This window comes from Perca fluviatilis, chromosome 16, assembly GCF_010015445.1.
Source record: "Perca fluviatilis chromosome 16, GENO_Pfluv_1.0, whole genome shotgun sequence".
In the NCBI taxonomy this organism is placed as follows: domain Eukaryota; kingdom Metazoa; phylum Chordata; class Actinopteri; order Perciformes; family Percidae; genus Perca; species Perca fluviatilis.
The window spans coordinates 2273708-2297391 of NC_053127.1; the positions used below are offsets into that span (position 1 = coordinate 2273708).

The 23684-nt window shown below is 39.7% G+C and overlaps 1 protein-coding gene across 1 annotated transcript; it reads left to right on the top strand.

The window, feature by feature from the left end:
• The first annotated feature begins 1314 nt into the window (after positions 1-1314).
• LOC120543942 (complement C1q tumor necrosis factor-related protein 3-like) lies at positions 1315-5780 on the top strand. Its single transcript, XM_039777370.1, has 4 exons — positions 1315-1619; positions 2313-2450; positions 4671-4805; positions 5342-5780. Exons 1-4 carry the CDS (start codon positions 1451-1453, stop codon positions 5623-5625), a joined length of 726 nt encoding a protein of 241 aa, XP_039633304.1. The 5' UTR covers positions 1315-1450; the 3' UTR covers positions 5626-5780.
• Positions 5781-23684: the final 17904 nt, after the last annotated feature.

Genomic DNA, 23684 nt, shown 5'->3' on the forward strand with positions numbered 1-23684 from the left:
CGCTAAAACCAGGTTAAACATTAAAAGACAACACTCTCTACACTCTGCTGCCTGTCGCCATTACAGCGCCAATTCAAGATGGAACATATAAGTTACTTTATTCAGATTGTAATAATTCTATTCAAGATGAGGCCTACCACTGCCTTTTTTCCAGATTAGAGCAATGGCCCCTCCAAATGTCTGTGCAAGTCCCTGGTCTGTCTTGTCTGTGTGTGTTTGAGTTTTGAGTCCTCTGTTTGCCAGGCTCAAAACTCACCTTTTTACATTGGCCTTCCCGGCATCTTAAATGTCTTATCCTGCTATGTTTGTAATTGTTTGTCTTTTGATGTCATTTTAGCCTAAATCACTGATTTGTAAGTGTATTTTATTAAATATTTTTACCCTGTGGCTAATGCGCTATGTACAGCACTTTGGTCAGCGCGAGCTGTTTTTAAATGTGCTATAGAAATAAACTTTACTTACTTACTGTCACGTTATAGATTTTTCTCATGTACAGTAGAGATGCTGTCTACTTTTTTAGACCGTCTCTCCTCTGCAGCTTCCTGTCCACACGTCTGTCTGCATTCAGTTATACATCAGCGGTGGAAGAAGTATTCACATTACTTCAGTAAAAGTAGTAATACCACACTGTATAAATACTCTGTTACAGTAAAAGTCCTGCATTGAAAATGTTACTTCAGTAAAAGTCTGTAAGTATCATCAGGAAAATGTAGTTAAAGAATTAAAAGTAAAGAACATCCTCACACTTTAGAAACGATCCAAACTGTTGTGTGTTTGTTATTATTAAAAATAACCCTAACCTTACCCGACTCCTTATCATCTATGGGACAGAACATGTGCTGGGTTGCAGTGACCCAAATGCTGGTTTATTTCAGTTGATCCAACTGAAATAATTGAAATTAACTCTAATTCTGGGTCAAATATTACCCAAATACGGGATTATTTTCTCATTGCCTTGATTTTTATGGTAAAAATTAGTGTGGGTGCACTAGGAGCTACACTGCCGGCTAGAGGGTGACAATTTTCGGTACAGGAGTCAATCACACTGTCTGTAACGTGTTCGGGACAGAATAGAGCATAGAAATCAAAGGGAGCGGGACGGAGCTGGAGATTAAATAAAAAAAATTGTTATGTGCTTTATTGTAATAGCATAACATGAAATCAAAAGACCTGAGTATTTTCTGAAGAAAACAACTGAACATCTCTGTTAATCATGTGTTTTATACACAGAAAGGATGGACCTTTACTCACTCATGTACGCAAACTGACCATCTGTTTACCATCAGGCCAAATTCCATTCACTAACTTTACCACATGAGGTCATCAGCCTCCCTGACCAAACTGGTTGCCCCGTCATTTCTTGAAATCGAAAAACCTGACTGAATAACAGGAAAGACTAGATTATATAAAGCCACATCCTGACGGGAAAACTAATTCATAATACAACAGAATGAAGATCTCTGTGAGTTTTACGCTCTGGCTGCTGGTCGGCTCTGTCTACGCAAGTGAAAGTGTTGAAAGCCAGCTGACTTTTCCTCAAGACATCTACGCTGCGCTGAGAGAGATGACCGCCTCGTTGGTTCAACTGAAGGCGGACATGAGATTGTTGCAGACTCAAGGTACAGTAATGAACTGTTGTACATCGTGTCATAGCTGTTCAGAGATATCTAAAAGGAGAGAAATCTGTATTTTTCTATGTATAGAGCAAAGTAGGGCTGCACATATACCGATTTTCGGGATAAATGTATTATTTGTTTATTCTCTAATTGGTGAAAAATGTTGATCAGTGTTTCCCCAAAAAGCCCGAGAGGAACGTCCTCAAATGTCTTGTTTTGTGCACAACTCAAAGATATTCAGTTTCCTGTCACAGAGGAGAGAATAAACTAGAACATATTGATATTTAACACGCTGACATCACACAAGTTTACCTGTTTTATCATAAAAAAATACTCAAACTGATTTATCGATTATCACAATAGTTTGAGATTAATTTAATAATTACTAATCCAATATCAGCACGTACCGTTAGTTTCTTTTTGTTTTAGTCTTTTTTTGTAATATGGGTTATTTGTCGGGGGCAATATTCAAAATATTCAAAAAAACTCAACAAAAACATATAATTTTAGAAATATGTAATCACAATGTATTTAACAATAACACCAGTACATGCAATGAACATATGATGATGAGCACAAATATGTAAACAGTCTACACAAGACGCAGCAGTAAGTGCAAAATGTGAGAGATCAGGTTGTCCATTAATCTTTGCAGCTCTAGAGCAATGTCTAAAGGAACTGTCTCTGATTTTGCAGAACAAGCAGCACAGCTGAAGACTGAAGTGGACAACCTGAAGACTGAAGTGGACAAGCAGAAGACTGAAGTGGACAAGCAGAAGACTGAAGTGGACTACCTGAAGACTGAAGTGGACAACCAGAAGCAACAACAGCTAGGTATTGTTCTCTGATCATTGTTCTTGCTGCCGGCTGCCATAACTATAACATTCTCAAAAACCAATTAAATATTCTGTTTCAATTTTAAACACATGTCCTGCTTTCTAAATACTAAACCTTGTTAGAAATGTAGTAAATTAAACACTTTGAATTAGGGCTGTCAAACGATTAATTATTTTTAATCGAGATTAATTGCATTTTTTATTACATGATTAAAATTCTATTATTTCGCATTTCAGAACTGTTTTAAGTACATATTAACAATGGAAAGCAATTATTACCATTGTATCTTGATTGGGAATCAAATGAATGCAAAGAAAGTTACTTTATGAACTTGACTTTAAGATTTGTATTAGTTTATTATTTATTTAATGTAAACAAAACAATAAAAAAGAAAAAAAGAAGGGTACTAAACAACAGTCACCACGAGGCTACCTGTTTTAAGTGAATGCACCATCTGTGTTGTTTAATTCAGCTACTGCGCTGCTGCGCTGCAGAGCAGACTGTTATGTCCCAATGTTGGAGTCCTCTAACCTGACTCCGCCAGATGGATTGCTTCGCATTTGCTCGGCATATCCATCTGGGAACTTTCCGTTGGAGAACTTTTTGGAAGGGGCGAAAATACTGGTTAGCTGATTGGATGAACCATCTGTCTATCACCTATGTTGGTGATAGACGGGCCAAATCAACCAATCAGATCCACGAAGCGTATGAAAATACAACCACAAGCCCACCCCTGCTGCTGCAGGCAACGCATAGCTCGTTAGCTCCTGCAAGCAAGCAACATGTCGGTAAAGGAGATTTGCCGTTTGTGTAACGAGAATTTAGGAATAAAAGGCCCCATTTCAGGTTTCTGGACCATATTCCAAAAGAAGGATCCAAGAGAAAAAAAGCATTAGCGAGTGGCTAACAGAATTGGGGCTACCGCTGTCTGAAAATACTGGTTAGCTGATTGGATAAACCATCTGTCTAAAACCAACGCTGATTGGTTGGTCGTTTGGCTAACGGCTCCAAATTTTCTCTATCTCAAGATGCCAGACTGATCTGCGAGTGGAAAACTGGAGCTCGCGAGATCAGGACGGTCTCACGAGGCTAGGAGTCCACTACAGTGAAATCCAGTCACACTTTACACTGTTTAACGTTAGCTGTCAGCATTTTAACAGTGTTTAATCCAGCTTAAACATGGTTAAAGCTCCATTCAGAATTGTGTTTCTGCTGTGTTTCTCCATCATGCTGCAGCCTGCAGTAGGAGGATGTGTTAGGAGAAAGTTTGGCAGCTTGATGATAAGTAAAGGTGCTGCAAAGGGTCAAAATAGTAGCCTGTTAGGCACCACGTGAAGGCGAGTGAAGTGAAAATAAATTAATAAATGGCGCATGCGATTAATGCGATTAAAAAACATTAACGCGTTATGCTCGGCCCTTAACGTGATAATGCTGACAGCCCTACTTTGATTACATCAGACTCAAAATGATCAGTTTAATATTTGATGATTTGTTTTTTTAAAGATTGTTTCTTTGGGCATTTTAGGCCTTTATTTGACAGGACAGCTGAATACATGAAAGGGCAGAGAGAGGGGGAATGACATGCAGCAAAGGGACGCAGGTCGGAGTCAAACCCTGGCCTGCCGCGTCGAGGAGTAAACCTCTATATATGGGCGCACGCTCTACAAACTGAGCTAACCGGGCGCCCATATTTGATGATTTTTAAAATAACATTTCTCTCTCTCTCTGTCTCTCTCTCTCTCTGTCTGTCTCACTCGCTCTGTCTCTCTCTCACTCTCTCTCTCTCTCTCTGTTTCTCTGTCTATCTTGCTCTCTCTGTTTCTTTGTCTCTCTCTGTTTCTTTGTCTGTCTCTCTCTCTGTCTCTCTCTGGTTCTCTGTCTGTCTCTCTCTGTTTCTTTGTCTGTCTCTCTCTCTGTCTCTCTCTGGTTCTCTGTCTGTCTGTCTCTCTCCCCCTCTCTCTGTCTCTCTCTCTCTGTCTGTCTCACTCTCTCTGTCTCTCTCTCTCTCCCCCTCTCTCTGTCTCTCTCTCTCTGTCTCTGTCTCTCTCTGTCTCTCTATGTTTCTCCCTCTCTCTCCCCCTCTCTCTGTCTCTCTCTCTCTCTCTCTCTGTCTCTCTCTGTCTCTCTATGTTTCTCCCTCTCTCTCCCCCCTCTCTCTCCCCCTCTCTTTCTCTCTGTTTCTCTGTCTGTCTCTCTCTGTCTCTATCTCTCTCTCAGTCCGACAGGTTGCATTCTCAGCCTCTCTGCATGCTGGTGAAGGCAAATTAAACCTTGGACCCTTTACCACAGACACTCTTCTGATCTACAAATACGTCCAGACCAACATCGGAAATGCCTACAACTCAAACACAGGTAGCTCTGATATTCTAACAATACATTTTAGAGATGAACCGATATCAACATATTGGCTGATTTCCAATATTTAGCGATGTTGATATGGTTGGTGTTTCTATGATACGTTGTACTTACCAAAAAACAAGGGTAAACACTGAATTTTTAAAAGTAATTTATTTCTTTTTTGCAAAACATTATGTAAATAAATAAACAGTGTTTATTTCTACTAAACCTGATTGTTGGAACAGTGGAAAGACGAATGAAGACTCTTAACTAAAAGGTCTATCTCTGTAGGGATCCTTTCATAATGTTGTCTGACACTTAGAATAATAATCTGAGTCTGTCAGCAGCAACAACAGAACTTTTAGTGGACTCTAACTGCTGCTGAACATTAGTCCTGTAGGGTTACATTACAGCTTGGTTCTGGTTTAATACTGGACCAGTTTCAGAGATGTGATATATATTGTACATCCCTAATACATTTCACTTGTATGTTGCTGTTCAAACACTTGTTTCATTTTCCATTTAAAATGACAAAAACAAACGTCCAACAGGTGTGTTCACTGCCCCGGTGAGAGGAGCGTACAACTTTGAGTGGATGGTCGCTGCACATGAAGATGGCGGCCGCGGTACAGGTGCTTGGTTGGTCAAGAACTCTGAGAATGTTCTCTTGGCATACGAGAGTCAGGCGGCTGGTTTTGTAAGTTCTTCTAAAGGCATTACGCTGTTGCTGGAGGTGGGAGACGTTGTGTTTGTACGTCAGGTAGCGTACAGTTTGATGCATGATGATGCAACTCACCCCACCACCTTCAGTGGTCATCTGCTGTTCCCCATGTAAGACAGAAACAGCAGCTCTGTTTTTGTTGTCTTAAACAAGTCTTCATATATAGCACTTCATTGATTTGATCTGATTTGATCTGCATCCAAATAATAATAAGTAATAATTGTCGACAGGAATCTTTTTTTCTTCAAATATTAAACTGATTAATGTTGCTGAATGTCTCTTTTTTCTGTCATTTTAATCAAATAATAAACATATATCATTGCAATTACATCTGTGAGCGTTTCTTTATTCTTCTTTATTGAACTGTGTATGATTTCCACATGAGAACGTTTTTTAACATGAAGACACAACGGTAGAAAAAAAAAACTGGCGCAAAAAAATTTAAAACTCATATAAGCAACAACATTTTTGAAAAAAACTATTTTTTGTTTTTGAAAAAGCGACAAAAAGTCTAAACGACAAATGTGTGTGTGTGTGTGTGTGTGTGTCTGTGTGTGTCTGTGTGTGTGTGTGTCTGTGTGTGCGTGCGTGTGTGTGGAAAAGATTCAGGTTTTACATTTATTTTAATAATTTTTGTGTTTACATGAAATATAATCATTTTAACGGTTAAAATCATGTCTCTAGACCTCAGAAAGGGTGCTGCCAGTCACTGGTCCTCACAATGTCATAAAAACGTGTACGTACGTGTGTGTGTCTGTCTGTCTGTCTGTCTGTGCGTGTGTGTGTCTGTCTGTCTTGTCTGTGGGTGTTAAGGGGTGTGAGTTATGAGTCCTCTGTCACGTTATAGATTTATCTCCCGTACAACAGAGACTGTCTACTTTCTGAGGTTTACTGTCTCTCCTCTGCAGGTTTTTGTCCACACGTCTGTCTGCATTCAGTTATACATCAGCGGTGGAAGAAGTATTCAGATTACTTCAGTAAAAGTAATAATATCACACTGTAAAAATACTCTGTTACAGTAAAAGTAAGCTTTGTAAGATAGCATTTAACGTTTGCTATTGGCTTTCTATAATGATTGCTAGCCAAATCCAAGTAACGTTAGCCAACTCTGTTACTGTATAGTGTGTGTGTGTGTGTGAGTGTGTGTGTGTGTGTATATGTGTGTGTGTCCCAAACAGACCTACGACGTTGTCCCAGGTAGGTTAGTATATGTTATCTTTATCAAATTATGATTCAGCCAACTACAAATTGTTGTGGTTGCTATTGATTTGATAATACACAATGTTAGGTTATTGGTTAAGTTGTACGATGTTGAAGCTGTGAATATAATGTATTCTATCTAGAGGTTGACACATACAGTAAATATGCAATGTTAGCAGTGCTAAAATAATTAGAATTAGAATCAGAAAAGTTTTTATTGCCACAATAATAAACTTATGTGGTGCATACATGAACAAACAAACATTAAACACATAAAATATACAGTAAATACAGGAAAAACAAATAAATTAGGGCTGTCAATCGATTAAAAAATGTAATCAAATTAATTACATACTCTGTGATTAATTAATCGAAATTAATTGCATACATAATTAACGGTGCCTGAACCGATACTTTTTAAGAAAGTAAAAAAAGAAAAGAAAAAAGAAGGGTACTAAACAACAGTCGGTGACATTAAAGAAGGGCTTGTTTATTGCTAAGGCCATATGGTCAAAATTAAATGATTTTATAACAATAACAATAACTTATTTCACTAGTAAATTACTGTTGAACGACAAAAACAACCACCAGATGGGAAAAGGACATTTACAATAACTTCAAATGCACCACGAGGCTGTAGTTTACCAGTTTCATTGAACGCACCGTCTGTGTTATTTTTCCGACGGCAGCTGCAGATTGTTAGCCTAGAAATCTAGACGCACCCTAGTGGCAGCTGGCTTGTCAGGCTAGCAGATTGTTACATACCGGTGTTGAATCCTCTACAGTAAAACACAGTCAAACTTTACACCGTTTAGCGTTAGCTGTCAGCATTTTAACAGTGTTTAATCCAGCTAATAGCTAGCGGTAGGCTAACGTTAGCTGCTGTCGAGTATAGTGTTAACTATCGTCAGGTGCAGCGGTGTTTGTGTTGCCTGTATCGTCTGTTTCAGAGCATCAGAGAGAAGAGCAGACATATCAGGGGCACCAGATTTCGGTAGCCAGGGTTGGCAGGAAGAAGTAACAAGTAGCTGAATGTTCCAATCAATGATCCAGGCAGCACATTCTCGTCTCCCTCCTTCATTTTACAGTCGAATGGTGGCTAGAACGGCTCCGGGTCAAACGTCAATATGGAATGGATTAATCTGCATTATTTATTTAAAAGCGTTATTTTTTCTCAGATTAATTAATCGAAATTAACGCGTTATTTTGACAGCCCTAAAATAAATACATACAAATTAACAGTTGCATTAGAAAAAAGGTTTTCAAAAGAATAAAATTATATGCTATGGGTTCTGTACCATATGAGCTGTTTTCATATTTGCAAATAAAAATTTTAATTACAAGTATATGCAATGGGCAGATGTAAAGTCCAAGATGAAGTGCAGGTTAGTGCAAGTGTAGTGTGTTGGGGGGTGCTTATTGTATAGGGGAAAACACTTATTTATAGTTATGTGCTTTATCGTAATAGTATGACATGAAATCAAAAGACCTGAGTACTTTCTGAAGAAAACAACTGAACCTCTCTGTTAATCATTTGTTTTATACACAGAAAGGATGGACCTTTACTCAATCACTTACGCAAACTGTTTACCATCAGGCCAAATTCCATTCACTAACTTTACCACATGAGGTCATCAGCCTCCCTGACCAAACTGGTCGCCCCCTTCCTGAAATCAAACAGCCTGACTGAATAACAGGACCACACTTTAAACATAACAAGATTATATAAAGCAGCATCCTGACGGGAAAACAAAGTCATATTACAACAGAATGAAGATCTCTGTGAGTTTTATGCTGTTGCTGCTGCTCGACTCCGTCTCCACTAAAGAAAGTTCTTTGCAGTGGTCAGTCTACCCCGGATGGTTTAGACATCATGGCTGGTGATCTAAATCCTTATGGAGAAAATCAAATCTGACTTTTACTTCCAGAATCACACTGTTGAGCTCTATAGATTACTATTGTTTTTTTGGCTGATGAGTGAAGCAAATCAATTTGGGGAGTGAGTGTGATGAACAGTGGCAACAATAGTCACAATAAAGATAATGGAACTATGACTAGAAATAGTAGTTGTTAAGTATTGTTGGGTTTGGTTTGTGGGGGGGTGTTAGAATATGATGACAAGCAGGGGGTGTAGCAGGGTAAGTAGAAGGACAGTGGAAGAGGACAGGGTGTAGCAGGACATAGCAGGACATAGCAGAGTGTAGCAGGACATGGAGCAAGAGCACGGCGACAGCTGCAACCGTAATTTAGGTGCCACCCTAAAAAAACCATAAGGACTCCGGGGAATCAGCTCCCCAGAGCGAAGTTAGTAACAAGCATTACTGGGACATAAATGCACAGAGCCACTTGCATATTTTACCAGCATTTGGTTGATAGATGGTGCTCATTTTGGACCCTGATTATTAGAGACCAAAGAAGGGAGAAGAAAAAGCCAAAAACATTTTTAAAAAAGCAACAAAAAAATGTAAAAAAAATACTTTGAAATAAAGCAACGAACACGTTAGAAAAATTACAAAAACAAAAAAAGCATAAAACTTTGCTCATGTCATATTACTTTCCAAACAGGTCTATATACTCTCTATATATTCTCTCCTTTGTGTCCCGCCCAGGAACGGTCCTGATGATGTCGCTGAGTTCCTGCCGTCCCGCAGGAAGACGGAGCTCTGTCATTACTACCAGCGCTTCTACGACGCGGCCTGCACGCTCGGCGCCTACCACCCTCTGCTGTACGAGAAGAACCTGGTCAAACGGATGAACCAGGGCTCCGACCGGGACATCTACACCCACAGACGAGTCACCCTGCCTGGATTCAGGAAGCTCAACTGCACCCAGGCAGCTGGAGGGTCACCCAAACACTGACCACCGGGAAATACAGGAGCAAAGTGCGCACATACACATACATATACACACACACACACACAAAGCACACAAACACACACACACACGCAAACACGTAAACAATAGGTAGATGCATGAACACTTCATTTTCACTGCCGAAACAAAAAGAAACGCTGTGCCATTCACTTTATATATTTCATGTTGTACACATGCACACACACACACACGCACGCACACACTCACACACACACACACACACACACACACACACACACACACATACACACACACACACATACACACACACACACTGATAGATGTGCCTGCTGTTCACACATACATAACCTCACGAGGATGTTCACATTCTGAACGTTAAGGGAGTAAATGTACTTAGTTACATTCTGAACGTTGAAAGTAGCTGTTTCAACTCGTCTGGACCCCCATCTTCTCATCTGGGACACAGACGGCCGAGAGGGTTTAACTGAAGACTGACGGACTGCACCTTTAAGAAACCTCTGGATGAACGTCTTTACACACACACACACACACACAGATGCACACACACACACACACAAACACACACACACACACAGTCACACACAGACGCACAGACACACACACACACAACACACACGCATACACACAATATACACACACACACACACACACACACACACACACACATACACTGAATCAATCTATTTAAGAACATGCTGCTGCAGACCACTCTTATCGTAACAGTAAAATCCCTAAAAGTGAAGCTAAAGTTTTTGTTCCCTAAAGTATTTTTCTATGGTGTATACATGATAGCAGTAATAACCAGGAGGATTCTGGGACGCAGCCATGTGAAGCCAGACTGCTTTTATTTCTACAAATACTCAACACGAACATTCGGTTCTTTTGTTCAGAGCAACATTTACCTGCAGCTGCTGACAGACTCAGATTATTATTCTAAGTGTCTGACAACATTATGGGATGGATCCCTACAGAGATAGACCTTTTAGTTAAAGAGTAAGATCATTTTAGTTTAACATGAAACAGCCCCGAAATCACCATCACCAAACTCCACCAGACTCCATGTAAATAATCAGGACTTTTAAGCGTGTATAGAGCCAGCATATCTCCACCAGACTCCATGTAAAAAACGTAGACTTTTAGCCGTATAGAGGACAGAGCCCCACCAGACTCCATGTAAATAATCAGGACTTTTATCATCGTAAAACCCACTTCATTCAAAGTGGACAGAAACTAAATAAAACTACCAAAAGCCGTGTTGGTTCATCTTTCCACTGTTCCAACAATCACCACTCTGGTTTGGTTGAAATAAACCCTTAATTCACACATTTACATGTGGAGATATGCTGGCTCTATAGACGCTAAAAGTCCTGATTATTTACATGGAGTCTGGTGGAGATATGCTGGCTCTATACACGCTAAAAGTAAGGCAAGCCAGCTTTATTTGTATAGCACATTTCAGCAACAGGGCAATTCAAAGTGCTTTACATAAAACATGAAAGAGCATTCAGAAAACAATTAAAAACAATTTAAAAACATTCAAAGTCAAGAATATAATTTACAGTGCAGTATAAGCACTGTTAGGTAGGAAACTTTTAAAAGCAGATAAAATAGGTTATTTAAAGAAAGGCGAGATCAAAAAGAAAGGTCTTCAGCCTTGATATAAAAGAACTGAGAGTTGAAGCGGACCTACAGTTTTCTGGGAGTTTGTTCCAGATATGTGGAGCATAAAAACTGAACGCTGCTTCCCCTGTTTAGTTCTGACTCTGGGGACAACAAGTAGACCTGTCCCAGACCACCTGAGAGGTCTGGGTGTGGGTCAGGTGTAGTAGCAGATCAGAAATGTATTTTGGCCCTAAACCGTTTAGTGATTTATAAACCAGCAAAAGTATTTTGAAATCAATTCTTTGAGGCACTGGAAGCCAGTGTAGAGACTTCAGTACTGGAGTGATGTGATCCACTTTCTTGGTCTTAGTGAGGACTCGAGCAGCAGCGTTCTGAATCACCTGCAGCTGTCTGATTGATTTTTTAGGGAGACCTGTAAAGACACCGTTACAGTAGTCAAGTCTACTGAAGATAAAATCATGGACAAGTTTTTCCAGATCCTGCTGAGACATAAGTCCTTTAACCCTTGATATATTTTGAAGGTGATAATAGGCTCATTTTGTAATTGTCTTAATGTGGCTTTTAAAATTCAGGTCTGAGTCCATGACTACACCAAGATTTCTGGCTTTGTCTGTTGTTTTTAACATTGTCGTTTGAAGCTGAGTGCTGACCTTTAATCGTTCCTCCTTTTCTCCAAAAACAACCACCTCCGTTTTTTCTTCATTTAATTTAAGAAAGTTCTGGCACATCCAATCATTAATCTGTTCAATGCACATATTCAGTTGTTGTATTGGGCTATAGTTCCCTGGCGATAAGGTTATGTAAATTTGTGTGTCATCTGCGTAACTATGGTAACTTATTTTGTTGTTTTCCATAATCTGAGCCAGTGGAAGCATGTAGATGTTGAACAGAAGAGGGCCCAGAACAGAGCCTTGGGGAACTCCGCATGTCATATTTGTATGCTCAGATGTATAATTCCCTATAGACACAAAGTAGTCCCTATTCTTTAAATAGGATTCAAACCACTTTAGTACTGAGCCAGAAAGACCAACCCAGTTTTTCAATCGTTCAAATAATATGTCATCGTCTACCGTATCAAATGCAGCACTGAGATCAAGTAATACTAAGACTGAAATTTTGCCACTATCTGTGTTTAAGTGGATGTCATTAAAGACTTTAACAAGAGCCGTCTCAGTGCTGTGGTGTGGTCGAAAATCTGACTGGAAGGCATCAAAACTCTTCTTTAGCGATACGAAAAGGTTGAGTTGTTGAAAAAACGCTTTTTCTATGATTTTACTTAAAAATGGAAGGTTTGATATCGGCCTATAGTTGCTCATTAGTGACGTGTCTAGATTGTTCTTAGTAGTGATTATTTACATGGAGTCTGGTGGGTGAAAACAGAACTTTTAGTGGACTCTAACTGCTGCTGAACATTAGTCCTGTAGGGTTACATTACAGCTCGGTTCTGGTTTAATACTGGACCAGTTTCAGAGATTGTTGTTCCATCAGACACTCAGAAACATGGAGACAGAGAGTCCAGGGTGAATAATACCAGAGTTCCCCTTTAAGTTGTGAGGGGTTTTGCACCACTAACATGTCTGTAACAGATTGTGAGAGGAACCAGACATAAAACCAGAGAAACAAAGTGGTTCTGACATAATTTCAGCTTCATGTTGTCACTAGAGCTTCATAGTTGATTCAGGAAAGACTTGAATAATTGGGAAACGTGTCCTGCCTACTCAGCTCCTTTACTTTAAGGCTGACAGACACAGGGCTTGACATTAACTTTTTGAGGCACTTGTCCTTCGGACAAGTACATTTACGTTTCACTTGTCCATGAACAAAAGTCACTTGTCCGGGTAAAGATTCATCATTTTATAAATTTTTTTGTGTTTTGCTAATGCAGAATTTGAAGAAACCATTGAAAGCATCCAAACACTATCAACATTAATACAATTCAGTTTAAACAGTAGAAACAAATGTGTCCCAAGAATAAATTTCCCCTTCAACAAGAAAAAAGGATCTCCAGACTCATAATACAAAGTTATACTTTGCACGCCGGTGTGCAGAAGTTAATATATTGAGATTCTATATGAATATTTTAAAGTTTCTCATTACTTTCAGATTCCTAGTAAATATTCTAAGTTACTATGTCAATATATTGAGATATTTTGAGATATTGAGTCAATATATTGAGATTGTAAGTCAATATTTTGAATGTTCTCATTGCTTTGAGATTCTTAGTCAATATTCTGAGTTACTAAGTCAATATATTGAGATACTGAACCAATATGTTGAGTTACTAAATCAATATATTACCATACGAAGCCAATATATTGAGATTAAGTCAATATTTTATAGTTTCTCATTACTTTGATATTCTTTGTTTATATTCTGAGATACTGAGTCAATATATTGAGATACTAATTCAATATTTTGACCAGAGGTAGTGGTGACTTGAACTTATACTATATCTAAAATAATTTAGTAGACATAACAATGGATTTTGCCACTAAATGTTGGTGTCAACGTGTTTTTTTTTTTCTTTCTACAATTTCACTTACCAAGGGATCCTTTAAAAAGGTGTAGCTACTTTACAGTTGATTATTACCTGATATTTAATCCGCTACAAACAAGTAGCGGAGCAGCTAGTAACGCTTACGGGCAGAGAGCCAGCCGTCAAGAGTCAAATTAACTTCATGCTTCATCCGCAAAGCACACTTCTATCGCCCACGAGTGACAGCTTTATTCGGCTCGTTTTCTGTGAACGATGTGGGGACGGGTAACGTTAAAGCGTAGTTAGCATGCTAACGTTAGCTAACTAACACCGGCCGTCGGCTTGTTGGTTCCCGAGTGCTTTCATGCTGTATCGCTTACAGAGAAGGAGCTGAACAGTGGGCGGGTCTAACGTCAGCGGTCCGCTCTCCCGCTGCTGCTGGGTCTAACGTTACTTAATGTATTTGTTTCAAATCGGTAAAGTAAAATCTGTAACATAAACGGAATGAGTGACACATAATAACGTATATAATGCTTCATCCACCAAAGCACATTGCTATCGCCACGCAGTGACTTCTGTTTTCAGCTTGTTTTCTGTGAACAATGTGGCAGGAGGTAACGTTAAGGTGGAGTTAGCAAGCTAACACCGGGCTAGCTTCGCCGTGGTTTCTTACGCGCGCTTCGCTTTCGGAGAATGCGCTGAACAGCTGGCTGGGTCTAACGTTAGCGGCCCGCCGACCCGCTGCCCGGGATATTGGGGTAAAATATGTATTTGTTTCAATTCTGTAACATTGACGAAATGAGTGGCACATAACGTGAAGTAATATGGCATTTTGTTTTGTTTGAGTTTTAACTTGTCCAGTGGGGCAAGTAAATTTCTCTTCCACTTGTCCTACAAAAAATCCACTTGTCCCGGACAAGCGGACAAGCCTTAATGTCGAGCCCTGAGACAGTTTGATTACTTCAGCATATTTTCCTCTCTGAGTGTGAGAGACGCTCGCTGCTCAGCTGTTACCTGTCGGTTTCTACTTCTGCTGCTTATCTGGTTTCAGAACTGGATTATATTTAGTTTTTAATTTAGTGTTCAAAAGTTACACACAGAGAGTTAAGATGGTCATGCTTCTGGGGAGGCTCCACGCAGAGCATTGACCTCTATGAGCCTGTGTGTGTGTGTGTGTGTTTGTGTATGTATATATACTATATGTGTGTGTATGTTTCTGTGTGTGAGTGCGTGAGAGAGTGTGTGTATATGTGTGTATGTCTGTGTGTGTGTGTGTGTGTGAGTGTGTGTGTGTCTGTGAGTGAGTGAGTGTGTGTGTATATGTGTGTGTCTGTGAGTGAGTGTGTGTGTGCGTGTGTGTGTGTGTGTGCATGGGTTGTGTGTGTGAGTGCATGCGTGTCTGTGTGTGTGTGTGTGTGAGTGCGTGAGAGAGTGTGTATATGTGTGTATGTCTGTGTGTGTGTATATGCGTGTGTGTGTGTGTGCACGAAGCATTAATCAGCCTTTAGCCAGTTTTAGGGCTCAAAGGGATCTTTACTTTGAAGGATGGTAGCTTTATTTTGAAGGATGGTAGCTTTATTTTGAAGGATCATCACTAATTTAACATCCCTCACTCTCTGGTTGTCATAACTATATTATATTTTACACCCTGCATGCATTAGACTCTAAAACCTACGCTGTAAACGTTAACGTCCATCTTCTGCTGGATGAATTATTCCGGTTATGAATGTTGTATTCTGAGGATTCCTCATCGTGTTACAAACGCTGTCAGAGTTTATTTCTGTTTTTTACCTGGTCTGTTCTCTGTGTTTACAATCACAGTCTGGATGTTTGGGACGGAGAACAGAAATGTATTTCAAACTTTAACCCTTTTAAAGGCCATCGGTCAATAAAGAACTGACAGAAACAGAACGGCTCTGGAAATTATTCTTTAGAAACATCTGGTGGGCGATATGGCCTAAAATCCATATTGTGATATACATTGCAGCCTCTTGCGATAACGATATATATCACAATATATAAATCATAATAGAACCATTTCAGACCAGAGGGGTATTGCACAAAACTAGGATAAGGGATTAAGCCGGGATATTCAGGTTATCCTGGATGAATTTAGCTTTGACTTGGTTGCACAAAAGCAGGTTGAATTAAGCCCAGCCAAGTAACCATGGTGATTTATTCTTTGCAGCTAGCCTGGTCCAGAGCAGGCTAACAGGCAGGCTAAGATTAATCCTGGAGTCTGATGTGTTAAATCAGCTGACGCTCTGATCCGAAATAAACGTGTTTAACTGTTATTCTGTTGTCTTCTGAATGTGTTCTGCTTCATTTTATTAACATGCATTACTTGTCACTATTGCTGTCACGAGTTTCATTTCAATCCTACTACTGCAGTTGTTGAGATGGTAATGGTAAAAAGTGGGACGATAGGAAATGGGCTTTTCCTCCGCTGCTGTCCCCGTGAAATGTGCAGGGGGATCCTCCCACACCGTGCAGCGGACTCTAAAAGCGGACTTTTAGCATCAATAACGACGACAATGGCACCTGATCAAACGTCCTTTTTTACCAAATAGGAGTGAGAATGTGTTGGAATGCCATAAAAGCTTCTTAATCATTTTATTTTGGGGCTGTCACTTGTCATCTTGGAGCTTGGGAGTGAGAATAAAAACATGAATTATAACAGGCTACATTGTTTTACAGATATGCTTACAGTGTGAATTGAAGTCACTTCTTTTTCTAGTTTTTGTCCAGTCATGCTTGTTCTGTATGAACATTAATTGTAGAAAGATATTTAGAATTAGACATAGCTTATGGAGATTTGTGCATATGGTTGTAAAACATATTATCGCATTATGAATAAGCTTTGAAATTAAGCCTAGTCCTTATAAATTTTCCAGGAACAAGAATTATTATTTTTTTATTTATATAGTGCTTTACAGGCTACTCAAAGACACTTTACACTAAAACCAGCACATTCAGCACATAAAAACAGATACAGCAATAAAACCAACACATAAAACAAGCATATTAAAGCAATTAAAACGTGGAGTGACTAAGTAGATCTTTTTTTTAAATCCATACGTATTCAGTCGGTCCGCTATTGTCTGTCAGGCTTATTTTCCCGTTTGATAACAGCCGTGTTTCCCTTTTTGCATATTATATGTTTCACCTCCTCGTAATTTTCCATTAGAAGCTGCTGCTCAGCGGGTGAAACATATGCTGCACACGTCTTTTCCATTTGTGCATCAGTAAATCTGTGATCGATACCGTGGTCTATTTAAGAAATCCGTGAACGTGCACTTATCCCAGCTATCTACACCTGGCTGACATAGCTTCACCTACTTATCCTGGCTCGGCAAACGTGCAACCGATTGAGCCGCGATGAGTGGATCACACTAAGTCAAGCTGCGCTTTTTCATTTATCCTGGATTTCTTTATTCTACTTTTGCAATAGGCCCCAGGGGCCTGTTTCACAAAACCAAGAGAAGGGATTAAACCGGGATTTCCCAGTTATCCTGGATGAATTTAGCCTTGATTCGGTTTCACGAAAGCGGAGGCACATAAATCACCATGGAGATTTATTCTGTACAGCTAGCCTGCTCCTGACCAGGCTAACAGCCAGGCTTTATTTAATCCTGGAGCCTTTTCTGATCACCCAGCAGTGGTTTTACCCTATTGTCATTATCAGCCTGGATTAAAATACAACAGGTGCATTTTGCTGTTTATTTTAAGTACTGTTATTATTTCAAGTTGTGACCATTATTTTTTTATTTATAATTATTCATGTGACAGTCATTGTTACTGTTATATTGCTGTATGAAGACTGCTGTTCATATTGTTGTTAGAAGTTTGATGAATATATTATGGCAGTTGTTGAGATAATTAGAAAAGGCTGATAACATTTCAAATGTGTTTTAAATGAAGTCTGTTACTAAGGGCAATACATACAGTGCTGTACATTTCTATAGTTGACCAATGCACCTTGAATTATTTTAGTTGATTAATTTTTTTTAAATTCTTTAACAATAAGGATCATGTTTGTTCCACTTCCATGTGCATTGTATTTGGCATTTTTAGCACACAATTTGTGTTGTCCAGTAAACTGGGAATATAATTTGGGAGGATTGTACAATTTAAGAACATATCCTAATTGTACAATCCTCCCAAATGATAGTCTTACTTCACTGGACCAGTACTTATCTAGTGATGTAGGCTACTGTACATTCATGTAACAACAGGGAGAGGACACCTCAATGGTTTTTGACCTTATATTTGGGGGGAAATAACTGATGAATATCACTCTGTTCCATTCATGTAAGTGTGCATGGAATTTATCACTTAATTATCTTCATAGTTTCTAGATTTTAGAGTCCAATTTCTTCAGTGTCTTTATTTTCTATGTCCATATATACAGGGAGCAAGGCATATAATATGTAGAGAAGGAAACTCTGCCTCTATAAAAAATAAAAAAACTGAAACGTGAGAAAAAGCGTGGCAGATAATAGCGGACCAACTGAATGATAGTCTAAAAATATACATTTATGAAATACTGCTCTTAACTGAAACCATTCAATGAGTCACTGTCATTTGCAAAAACGAACAATTGTACACTTTGCATTAAAAGCGAGCAGTGGAAGTTAATATGACTTAGGAAACTTATATTTTAGCCCATGAGAGAGAGGGAGGAACAGAGTGAAAGAGATATTTACGCATCATATTCTGGCGTTGTAGAAAACTGATCTTCATTGTAAATTTCCTGAGTAACATTATCTTCTGCTTACTTTTAAGGCAAAGAGTACTACTGTTAATTTGTGAAAATGATTAGTAGCCTAATCCTTGAATGGAATGATTATGACGGTTTCAGTTCAGAGCCGTGGTCAGATAATGTTTATATTTAGGATACAATTACGCATTCAGTCGGTCCGTGATCGTCTGCCTCGCTTTCTCGCTGTTTCATTACAGCGGCCGTGTTTCTTTTCTTTTTAAACAAATAATGTGTTTCACGTCATCATACTTCCACAAGAAGCTGCTGCTCACTCTGTATAAAGTATGTACAATGTGTATTCTCCATGTTGGCATCAGTAAATCTGTGATCGACCTCGCGGTCTTTTGAGGAAAGCCGTGGACGCGCATCTATCTGAATGACCTCAGCCTGGCTCGACCTAGTCGCTCCTCCTCAGCCTGGCTTGGCCTTTGTGAAACGCACCAAGCCACGATGCACAGATTAGACTAGGTCAAGCCTCGCTTTATCAGTTATCCTGGATTTATATATTCTGCTTTTGTGAAACAGGCCCCAGGTTACACAGACCCTAAGGAAAACCAAACTGCTAAATGTATTTTCTTTTAAAAGAGAAACATAATATGTAGTTTTGAGAACATTTATTGTGCAAAACTGTAATTATACATTATAGATAAATAAAATTCAAGTACACTAATGCATTTGAGCACACTTGTACACACTTTTACACACACGCACAAGCACACGTGCACACAAACACACACACAGACACACGCACACACACACACAAACACACACACAGACACACACACACACGCACGTACGGACACGCACACACACACACAACACAAACACACACACACAGACACACACAGACACACACACACACACGCACGGACACGCACACACACACACACACACACACACCAACACACAACACACACCAACACACACACACACACACACACACACACACACACACACACGCACGTACGGACACGCACACACACACACAAGCACACGTGCACACAAACACACACACAGACACACACACACACACGACGTATGGACACGCACGCATACACACACACACGCACGTACGGACACACACACACACAAACACACCAACACACACACATACTCACACACACATATACACACACACACAAACAAACACACACACACACGCACATACACACACGCACGCACACACACACACGCACGTACAGACACGCACACACACACAACAACACACACACATACTGACACACACACACACACTCAAACAAACACACACACACACACACGCATCGACGACACACACACACACCAACACACACACAAACACACACACAGACACACACACACGCACGCATCGGACACGACACACACACACACACACACACACACACACACACACACACACACACACACACACACACACACACAGTAAAGAACCCATCCAGGATGGCACCAGGTTTACTATTATCCAAAAGATGACTCTAATGTTGTATTAACACTCCCCCTGCCTCAGCCTTCTTCCTCCTCTTCCTCAGCTCCGTCCAATCACAACGGAGTCTGAACTCTTGACTGAAGTAACTCAGAGAGGCGAATGGGCTTTAGTAGTAGTGGTTTTATATTTTAGTTAAAGTTAGCGTTAAATAATGCCTCATTTTCAGAACCTTTCAGAAAACTTATAGCACACATAATGATTGAGTTCATATCAGTAAGCAGCTCTGATATCTGTTATCCAAAAAGTTAGTTGTGTCATCTCTGTGATGGTTGGGGTCCAGCTGACTGTGAGCTTATGTTTTGTTTTCTATTTGCTATTTTCTGTTTTGCTCTCCTCTCAGTTTCTGTGTCAGCTGAAAGTGTTGAGAGGAACCTGCTGCAGAAACTTTTCTTTCTTTTGTCATCCAACTTATTAATATTTGAAACAAACCAGACAGTTTGTTGAGACCAGTTGGAGAGTAGACGATAAAAACCAACCAACCAAAGAGGAAGAATATTCTAATATATGAAAGATGCTGACAACATCCCATAATATCCAGAATGAAATGAAGGAGTTTTATCGCCCTCTGCTGATCAAAGTGTTAAACTCAACAGGATTAATAAATGTTACATATTCAACTCTGATTCATTACTTGTGATTCATATTTCACCAAAGTTAGTTTATTTAACATTGTGTTTACTTACATGTATCCTCTTTATTAAAACTATTCCATTCATAAATATCCAAATATCCTGTAACTACATTTGGATGATCATAAAATGCTGTTGTTTTGCATTACATTACATGTCATTTAGCTGACGCTGTTATCCAAAGCAAGAGGAACATGTTTTCAGTGGTGGGGGAAACCGGAGCACCCTGACACACCCCCACGCAGACACTTGGAGAACAAACCAACTCCACGCAGAAAGGCCCGGGACGACCAGTCTTCGACTCGGTACCTTTTTGCTGTGAGGCCACAGTATACATCACATTTATGCACTCTGCTCTAGTGTTTATATCTTTTTAACGTTAAAAAAATTGCTTTATTGATGGTTTCAACAATATAATAAACCAATGTTTCCGTCCAGTTTGGAACCGGATCCAGTTTGGACCTATTTCGCAGGAAAAGTAGAGATTAAATACCTTAACTTTTTCTCATTCATTCTCTATGGTAGTTCTTATCAGTATGGATATAATATTGTGATTCTGACTTTCTTTTTATTTTAAGGTAATGAATGTTCTGATTTGCTTCAGAAAGGTATCTTTGGAACAACAATGAGTGATTGTTTAAATCCCTGGAAGACCTCAGGATGAAAAGGCAGCTTATATAAGACAATTTCACCTTGGAGGATTTCAGACCAGTGATTGACACTAGAACACACACGTAGGAGAGTTTATAGATGGCGCTGTCCGTGGTGCTGAAACAGAACCTTGTTACTAAAACAGAAGGGACTGTCCATGGTGCTTTTACTAAAACAGAGGGGGCTGTTCATGGTGCTGAAACAGCCTTGTTGCTAACACAGAGGGGGCTGTCAATATTTCTATTTCCATTGTTTTTTGCTAAAGTTAGATATTTACACAGCTAGAGATTAGTGTTATTAGGGCATTCACCATTTAGCTGACGTTAGCTTCTCTGTGTTGCCAGATCTCACGAGAGTTTTGGTCCTAAAACAGAAACATGTCTCAAACTAATATAATTTTCTCCTGTTGTGTCCGTCTGAAAAATGCTGTTTTAGTGTCAGAATGTTCTGGAGATGTGTGGCTTGTGAAGATTTGCTCCAATATTTAATTTGACTATGGGGCAAAAGAATCACTCAATCTGTGTTCACATTCACTTCTCCTGTTGGAATCCATACACACAGACCCACTGCTAGTCTCCTAAAGAGGCGAGAACATGGCGGAGCGGGGGGCTGTATGGTGCTGAAAAGGGAGCCATGTAATGATTTTTCCGCCTCATTGAGTCATTTGACAGATGAACAGTCTGGTGTGTGTACATTGCGTTGATGCAGGGCTTCTTGCATCACTATTTGTACGTGTGTGCATGTGAGTGTGAGTGTGAGTGTGAGTGTGCGTGTGCATGCGTGCATGTGTTTATGTGTGTGTGTGTTTGAGTGATGCAGTCATGAGACAACCAAAGGTACTTGAGTCTGTCAATGAGAATATGATGGTTAACAGAGTCAAAGGCCTTGGACAGGTCAATGTAGATGGCTGCACAGTAATGCTTTTTGTCAGTGGTGGCAGTGATCTCGTTTATGACCTCAAGGGTAGCTGTGGTGCAGCCATGACCAGCATGGAAGCCAGATTGCGCAGCGGAAAGGAGACGATGGGATTCGAGATGGTTGGTAATCTGTTTATTGACCAAGCTTTCAAAGTCTTTCAAGAGACAGGGTAAGATAGATATGGGTCTATAGCAGTTTGGGTCAAGGGTGTCTCCTCCTTGGGAGGAGGTGTTCTTGTTCTCCATCGTTTTTACAGTGTCCCAGAACTTTTTTGAGTTGGTACTGCAGGAGCCAAATTTTAGTTTGAACTAGACTGGCCTATGATATAGCACTAGGACATGCTAGACTGGCCTAGGATATAGGACTAGGACAATTATATGTATTAATCTAGATAAAATATAATTTTTCACATCACGTTTTGCAAGCAAACTCTTATTTTGTTTAGTTTTTTTCTGGCTCTTGCAGTGATTTTACGCGTCAGAGAAAAGCGTAAAGTTCTTGTATTAACCGGTTTATTAAACCACTCAAACAAACAAAGACAAAGAACATTATCATTTGCACTATGGTTATGGTTTTCTTTCTTCCTTTTCTCTCCCCATTACATTATCTTGTATACTTCATTGCTGCTGTGACAATATCTCCTGCATGGGGGTTAATAAAGTGCATTTTATCTTACAGATGGACTTTGTCCTATGGAGTGGGGATGGCACAGGTGTGGCATGGGATTTGTGCCAATTAAGACAACAATATCTTCTGCTCCTGATAAGCTCATGAAGGTCATAAGGTGCAGCTGCCAGTCTGACCGCAGCACCCTGAGATGCAGTTTTTATAATTAAAAGACTGCTAGTCTCCTAAAGAAGCGAGGACGTTGCAGAGCGGGTGGCTGTATGGTGCTGAAAAGGGAGCCATGTAATGATTTTTCCACCTCATTGAGTCATTTGATAGCAAGTGGGCACATAAAAGAAACCCTTTTCAGTTCTATGAGCTCAATTGTTCTTTGATGACAAGAGTTCAGAGATGTTCAACATTGGAGCCGATATGAGTTTGGTTTCTGTTTGTCCTACCACCATGAAGAAGGAATCCAGGGGCCTCATTTATAAAACTGCGTAGATTCTATTCTGAAAGATTTCGTGCTCAAAAAAGTCTGAATTTTCATACGCAAAAACAATATTCTGATTAATAACACCTTGTGGCGCACACCGGTACGCACTCTTCTTGTTACAAATACGGACGTGTGTTACCTTATGCGGTCCTGCATGAGCCTCACACTCCTCCCAAGGTCGTCCCATATTTGTCCTAATAAGGTCCATGTTAATCAATCAATGAATATTCCAGCCCTGAAAGGGGCCCTCGATCACCACTCACGAAATGGAAAAATGGGGAAAAAAAACGATTCAGTGATTGTGAGATCGATGTGCTCCTAACAGAGGTAGAACATCAAAACTAAATCCTGTTTGGAAGCCTTAACCCTTGTGTCGTGTTCATATTTTTGTTACACAAACTTAATAATGTAATGTAACAGATTTAGCTCAATTACCAATGACACATACATCATTTGTGAAAGTGCTTGAA